Here is a 7,882-nt window from a genome sequence, read left to right as displayed (position 1 = left end):
TTGATCTCGTACAGGAACCAATACCGAAACGTACCAAATTTAAAAATATGAGATAGTACTCGGTAAGCAAAAATCACGTGTAACATCTCAAAAATCATGAGTAAAAATTTCATTTTTGATTCAACCCAAAAACCATCAAATATTCATATCAACCATCCAGAAGTATGTCAAAGTAAAAATAGTTATCAAAGTACAATCCGAAAATCATAAAAGTGCGGAAACATGGGTGGATGCACTACGATCAAGTCGGACCCTTCCCATTCGAACCGGAAGTACCTGAAACAAAACTTAAACTGTAAGCATAAATCTTAACGAGTTCTCCTCAAAATACCACATACCATACATACAATGGGCCCCACCCAGTACAGATCTGTCCATAACACACTCATTAGGCCCTACCTGGCATCAGGCCCCGCCCGATATACATACAGATACATACAATGCATGAAAGAGTCACACAGACAACTAACATTCTAATAATGATAATCAATGGGCCGACATTGGTGCCTTCGACTCGCCAAAACACTATGCGAAGACTCACCTCAAACAAATGATGAATAGTCACACACACAAGTTGCTACTACAATGGCTCTTCAACTGAACACATTCAAACTAACTCTAATAAATAATAAGGGTAATAACCCATAGAAAATGGCCAAGATTATAATCTAACATGCTATGGGTAAAAGTCCATTTTACCTTTCTCTCTTTTGACCCATCTAACTGTGGCCCAAACTTATAAAGACCTAGGGCCCAATAATTGCCTAAACCAATGAAGGCCTAAGGCCCAAATTTGACCCAAAGGTCTTCTAGTGAGTACGCCTAGTGTACCACCAGTACGCCCTGCATACAACCCATAACAACGAGGAAAAATGAGGATTGAATGCATTACGCTAAGCGTACGCCCAACGTACTCCTCTGATGGCCAAATCCCACGTTAAGCACTTAATAGATTAAGTCTAAATGTCCAAATCACATATATTGCTTAAGGAAAACGTCTTAAATGATAATGTCATCAACTTGATGCCTTTGCATTGCTCAACAAGGCCCCACCCATTTCTAACACTCTAACCTCATATTATGATCATCAACTCTTGCATGGTTGAGCTAAATCCATCGAGATGCCATTTTTAAGAACAAGGGACCTCAAAAACATCAATATATACTATTCTAAAATTATAGAGTAACTTATACTCACATAAATCAACTCAAGGGACCAAAATATGCCAAAACCCTAACTAGCTTAGATCTAAACAAATAATCACCAAGGTTGAGACTTTATACCTCCTGAAAGATGATGAAGGTGATTAGATGATGAAGGTGATTAGATTTTGGATCCACAAGCTTCAAACCAACGCTCATGCCTACTTACGAATACATCATTTTTTAGAGTCGCCATTGTGTACAAACATCATCCCATTTCTTTTCTTATATAAGCTATATATCACACATTGCCCAAACAAAGAAGTTTCATCATTGACATCCTCTATGTAAGAAAGTTCTCATGTCTTATCAAGTAAAGTTGAAGTTGGGTTTGAGTTTCAACCCAAAACCGACCCATTCAAAATCGAAAACGGAGAAACCGAATGCATTGATTTTGGGTTGGGTTCTAATTTTTTGGAAACCAACAGCTCGGTTTTGGGTTCGGTTTTATCTATGAAGATCGTTACTATTTTGTCCTTTTTCATTTTTGTGGCTCTTTTACGGAATAAAATTAGAAAAATGTCTGTTATGGTCATTTTCTTTTGAATTATATTATATAAATTTATAAGAACACATCATTCGAATTCCCAAATTTCGACTCATCCCGCCCTCCCAAAAACATTTCACATACCGGTGTGTTGTTTCTGGTTCCAATTAACTCAAAACTCTCTGGGCGTTTGAGTCGTGGGGTTTCGAGGGATTTGAATTTCATCGTGAAACAACCGCCGACTCACCACCACCGGCCACCAGGTAATCTTCATCTTCCCTCTCACTTCACCACACTGTCAAACAGCACCACACACCATCATTCCCATCCCCCACGTCTCTTGGCGGAAAATCACAGATCGCCGGAAAACCCTAAACAGTACCAGCTAATTGATTGTTTGCAATGCAAATGTGTCGGATTCAGTAAAAAATAATGAAAACTCAAGCTGAATTTAAAGAGGTTTGATGAGTTTTGTATGAGTATAACTTAATAAAGCCCACTGTGTGTTGGTGGTGACTCTGCAACTTGGCTCTTCTTTCCACGATGGATCTTGCAGCTCAGGGATTTATTTTTATCTCTATCTAAAACTGTTTATTTGTTCTTGATTTAGGGATTGTTTATAGATATTTGGGGATCAATTCGTAGTTTGATTTTGCATACACATGGATTAGTTATTGGGTTTTATTTCTACAATTTTCTCATCTGTTATCATTGGTCTAAGCAATATATCCTCCAAATCCTTCTATAGAGCTTTTTGTCTGATGTATTGGAGAATTTATGTTAAATTTGACTGTTATCATTGGATCTTAAACTTTTCCAGTTTCAGATGGAGGCTCTCTATTCAAAGCTGTATGAGAAATACACTAGGCTCAAGGTTTCTCCTTCCTTTATCTCCTCATCCTCTACAATGTAATAGTAATCATGTTGAGTGGGAATATGTGATTCTTGTTTTTTGGGATTGACTAGTTTTGGTTTCACTTTTGATTACCTTACAGACACATAAAGCTTCTGAACTAGAGCACTACAACTTTGATCAAGAACAAAAGTTCAAGACTTATGTGTCTGGTATGTATCTTTTTATCTGCAGTATAGTTTTGTAGTTAATTTGAGCTATTCATTTGTTACATTTTTCCATATTTTCTTCTCACATGTGTAGGCATTGAACATAGAAAAGCAAATAATCATAACTTATTTGAGTATCTTGATCCATATAGACGAATTGCAATTCTATCTTAGATGGATAATTTGTATTCCTTTGGTTTCTTGTTTATTCAGCTGCAGATGAACTGATTGATCATTTACAAAATGAAAAGGACACATTAGATGCACAAGTCAATGAATTAAGAAATGAATTGTCCTCAATCAGGTAACAACTGTGCCAGGGGTATTAACGTAATTTCTTGATATTCTTCTCATTAAGTCAAATAATTCCTTTATTCCCAGATCTGCCAAGGATGAAGAGCAAAAAAAGTATGAACACATGCTTTTAAAAGAGAACCTGAAAAGTAAGCCCTAATTTTACTTTTTGGTTACTTATTTGCTTAAATTACACCCTAAAGTAGATTCCCATTTGTCTTGTTTCTTTAATGTCACTTATTGATGCAACCAATGTTGTTTTCCCTTTTTTTTATAGGATAAATTGCAAGAAATAGTAATTCACTTTGATTGATTTGTTATTATAGCTTCCTAATTTTATTTCTTCCTATTTCATGCATTTACTGAATGAAACTTTTTGGGTATCTATCTATTATAGTATTGTTGATAACTACTTGGCTCATTTTTTTTTTCTTCAGTAAAAGAACTTTCAGAAGAACTTGAGAGGATTAATAGAAGAGAAATTCATTCAAACACTAACAATGAAATAGTTCCAATTAAGCAAATGTCAACTTCTCCTCTTTCTTCAATCAAAACTAACAAATCATCAATGAGAAAGAGACTTAGGAGTTCCATTGATGAACATGAGAATACCTCACAAGAAGAATCACAAAATGATTTAGTGAAAGAAAACATGTTTTTGGGTGCCATTGATGATGCTAATCAGGTAATTTTAGTGTTTTATGTTGTTTTGATTTTGTTAGAAGGTTTTATAATAAAAATTTCACTGACTATTATTAATGGAAATGTGTTAATAGCCTAAATGCTGTCGTCGAAGGCTTGGGAATTCAGGTAATTATGAAGATTAAATTATTTTGTTTGGTTTTTATAATGTTTTTGAAAGGAATTGAACCTCATATTTATTTTTTGCCTGAAAAAGACCTTGTATTTTTTTCATTTTTTCCAATCTGGCCCTTTTAGTTATTTTTTTCCTAAAAAAGTTGTAAAATGTGAGGGTTTTTTCGAAAAAAACTAAAAAAGTTGAGGCTTTATTTGGAAGTGTTTAGAAGGCTTAGGGTTTTTTTTTTCGGAAAAAAATACAAAGTTGAGGGCTTTTTCAGAAAAAATGAAAAAATACAAGGTCTTTTTCAGGAAAAAAAAATATGAGGCTTAATCCGGAAAAAACACAAAATATAAAGTCTTTTAGAAACAAATGAGTTCTATGGTAAAAAAAATAAATGAAAGTACATCTGTCATCTGTACATTGATGTTTGTTGCATTTAGTGGGGGTATTTTGGTCTTTTAACAATAAAGGAAAAGGAATGGAGTTGAATAGTGAATAATTCTAATTAAGTGTTTATTTATGGTTGTAGTAAATGGAAGTGATCCAAGTATGTGCATGTTTCAAGAGCTTGTTGAATCCCTACTTGACCTTAAATTTTCAATTGCAACACAAAATGATGACACTCTCATGACTGCAGTTCATGATTCAAGTGGTAATTTTTCCTTCCTCAAGTGGTTATTATTATTAAATATTAATTTTACTTTTTTTTTACATTCAACTGAGGTAAGTTTTTCATTTTCATATATACAAAATGTTATATCATACAATGGTTCTCATTTCTATTATAGCATCCTACTTTCATTTCTTTTTCTAACAACAATTTACTTTCGTTTTTTTATTGAGCCATTGTTTTTTGAAAAATCTACCCGATTATATTTCATTTTACTTTTAATGTTCTTGTATTAAGATAACATAGTTTTAAAAATCTAACAAGTTAAAGCAGTGAAAATGCTTTATGTTTGACAAACCAAAAAGTAGCTTATAAGCTAGCTTTTTAAAATTCTGCTACTTAGACTAGCATTTCAACGAGCTTTTTTCAAATTCTCCCAAAGATACCCTTTTTTAATCTTCTGCATGCCCTTTTATGTCATTTTACATATTTATCAGCTAGTTTTACCAAACGTCATTTTTTATTGCTGATAAGCTATCAGCTAGTCTGCCAAACATAGCCTTAATAAGAACAAAAATTACAAGTAAATTGTTAGAGTTGAGTAAATTTCTTTAATAAGAACAAAAATTACAACCAAAGATCTGATATTTGTATTTTTGTAAATGATTTTGAAATGGGCAGGGTATACATTTAATTTAGGATACGTGAAGAATGCATTAGGAGAAGAGGAATTGATGTACAAAGTGTCCTCATTGGGGACTTTTGAGAGAGTAGCACCTGAATGGATGAGAGATGTGATGTTATTTAGTAAGAGCATGTCTCGTATCTTTTTCAAAAAAGTATCTGCTATCATGAAGCTTCAAGAATGATGATGATGATGATGATGATGATATGTGCAAAGAGGAAAGATCTATGTGTGTTGTAAAGTTAAAATATTGTATTCTTCTGTTTTTTTTACTTGAGATATTTGATTGGTTGTTATAAATTAGGTTATGAATGGGGTTAGGTCATACTTTGTTTTGTGACCTTTTAATGCAACAATTGCTTTTGCTATCTTTCTTTCTGTTTTGGAAGGAGGTATTGGAGTCTTTTAAAAGAAATGTAAGCTAGAAGAAGGAAAGTAAATGAAGATTTGAGATGTGTTTACTTGTGAAATTGTAGCGTTAAGAGGTCGTTTGAGTGCTCTTTTTTACATGGATCCTTTTTTTTTGAAAATGGAAATTGGATGATTTTATGATAGAATGTTTTGAATGCATTTAGGTTATATTTGACGTACTAGCTTAAAAGTTAGTTGATAAAAAATAACATTTGATAAAAAATTAGCCGTTAAGCTAAGCTGAATATATAAAATGACATGAAAGGGTATTTAGAAAAGTAAGTTTTTTATAATTAGTTAAGGATACATTTGGAAATAATAAAAAAATAACTCGTTAAAAAATAAAAATTAATTTAAGTAGCTTTTTAAATTTAAATTATTTTTCGACTTGTTAAACATGATGATTTAAAAAAATAAAAATAAAAATAAATAAACGTGTAACATATCAAACACAAACTTAATGAATTTATCCGGTAGATGATGAGAACGTGTACAATTGAATTTATTGTTTTGGGTATAAATAAGAGGTAAAGTATTGAAATTACACCAACCTACTCGTGTTTCATTTAGACATCTTTGTTCCATGAATCCCCCCTTTAATATAATTCATTTATCATTTCAAAAAATTATGGCTTGTTCAAGTTTATTGTATGATGAAATCACCAAAGATTCTAAACAAATCAAAATATTCATCAAACTTAGGACTTAATTAAAAAAATAGAGTTTCAGTCATGGCTTGTTGTACAACTATCCATACTGCTATATAAAAGAGTAGCAGTTAGGTTTGTAATTTTACAAAATGTAATTTTTTATCAACTAGTTTTTCAACTGACAGCTAGCATTTCAATTGTCAGCTAGCTTTTCAGCTACCAACTAACTTTTCAGCTACTATACAAAAGAGTGGCAGTTGGTTTGTAATTTTAACAAATATAATTTTTTATCAGTTAGTTTTTCAACTGACAGCTAGCATTTCAATTGACAGTTAGTTTTTCAGCTACCAGCTACCTTTTCAGCTTCCAACTTGTTTTTCAACCAGTGGGCCAATGTAGACATAAACTAAATTGAAAAACAAATAAGAATACAGGTTTGTGTAAAATACCAACATTTGTTTGTCTCACGAGGTTAAATCATGATCTTACAACTTTCTCTCAATCTACAAAATTCACAATTCTAAAGCCCTAAATGTTCCCTTTAGCATCATAAAAACAGATTCCATGGGGAAATAGAATGAAATCATTAATGTAATACGTATTTGTAACATTCTTGATGAAAACAAAGCATCATACTTCAAAACCAAGGACTCAATCCAGTTTTAACAGAAAAATATCATAACTATTAAGCAATAACCTTTCTAATTTGATCTTGAACACCAACAAATACCCACAAAAAAATTTCAAGTATATCAATGTATTAAGGTTACTAAATAATGTACAATTGCTCCAATTAGAAAAGGCAAAATGTATACAGATTATATTGACATCCATATGAGTTTATACTTTATAGCATTAAAATTCAACCAATTCAACATTTTACAACTTTCCTGTGAAATAGTTCAGAAAATTCCATACAAAGAAACCCTAAAATTCAGCAGGAAACATAAAACCCTAGATATTCGATTACGATCCGTATAGTAAATGAACTCACTGGAGATCTTTGGCAGTGACACCATACTTCTCCTGCAACTTCGTAAGCTCCTCTTCCTTCTTCTTTTGATCAAACTTCTTACTCATTTTCGCTTGTTGATAATACAGCACAATCAGGTACCGATTGGCAACGTTGAAACCAGACAGGTGGTCGACGGCGGTCTTGGCGTCGTAGATGTCTTCGTAGACGACGAAGGCGGTGCCGCGAGTGTCCTTGTTGGTGCCGAGACGAATCTGCCGTATTGCGCCGTACTTGCCGAAGATATCGTACATCTCCTCACTTGTGATGTTGAAAGGTAAGTTGCGTACGTAGAGAACTCTGTTCACCTCCGGTGGTAGCCTTGTGTTTCCCTTTCGCAAGCTGATCGTCGCCATTGGAGATGCTTCGAGGAGAGACTTTTCGTAATCTAGGGTTTCAGGGGATGGCGATTTGGGGTTCTTTTTAGAAAAATAAAAGCAAATGACGTTTACAAATATTGTATTGTATATTTTTTCAGAATTTTAGATTCATTTATTAAAAAGTTACTTTTTATTTTTACTTGTTTATTTTTTTAAAATTAGAAAGCTTACCCCCCGCTAAGCGGGACCTAGAAATGACAGACGTAAAAAATGCAAGGATGAAAAACCTAGACTTTGTCACGGATTGTTTTTTTTTCATGTTTTTATGAAAAAAAAATATAAAAGT

At 32.9% G+C, this 7,882-nt stretch overlaps 2 protein-coding genes across 3 annotated transcripts; one reads left to right on the top strand and one right to left on the bottom strand.

The window, feature by feature from the left end:
• The first annotated feature begins 1,780 nt into the window (after window positions 1–1,780).
• On the top strand, window positions 1,781–5,613 carry TTN9 (titan9). 2 transcript variants are annotated; one of them, XM_078977589.1, is made up of 9 exons: window positions 1,781–1,953; window positions 2,517–2,564; window positions 2,686–2,755; window positions 2,966–3,056; window positions 3,134–3,195; window positions 3,484–3,731; window positions 3,823–3,856; window positions 4,378–4,500; window positions 5,140–5,613. In XM_078977589.1, exons 2-9 carry the CDS (start codon window positions 2,517–2,519, stop codon window positions 5,325–5,327), a joined length of 864 nt encoding a protein of 287 aa, XP_078833715.1. In that variant the 5' UTR covers window positions 1,781–1,953; the 3' UTR covers window positions 5,328–5,613. The 2 variants fall into 2 exon arrangements, with proteins under 2 accessions (XP_078833715.1, XP_078833714.1); XM_078977588.1 differs by having other exon boundaries at window positions 2,511–2,564.
• Window positions 5,614–7,039: 1,426 nt separating this feature from the next.
• Window positions 7,040–7,664, bottom strand: LOC145030965 (splicing factor 3B subunit 6-like protein). Its single transcript, XM_078979403.1, has one exon. It carries the CDS (start codon window positions 7,570–7,572, stop codon window positions 7,195–7,197), a length of 378 nt encoding a protein of 125 aa, XP_078835529.1. The 5' UTR covers window positions 7,573–7,664; the 3' UTR covers window positions 7,040–7,194.
• Between the last annotated feature and the right edge of the window lie 218 nt (window positions 7,665–7,882).

Source organism: Lactuca saligna, chromosome 2, assembly GCF_052625555.1.
Source record: "Lactuca saligna cultivar CGN05327 chromosome 2, ASM5262555v1, whole genome shotgun sequence".
In the NCBI taxonomy this organism is placed as follows: Eukaryota; Viridiplantae; Streptophyta; class Magnoliopsida; order Asterales; family Asteraceae; genus Lactuca; species Lactuca saligna.
Note: the sequence above shows the minus strand (reverse complement) of the source record. Positions and strands in the feature narration are given on the sequence as shown.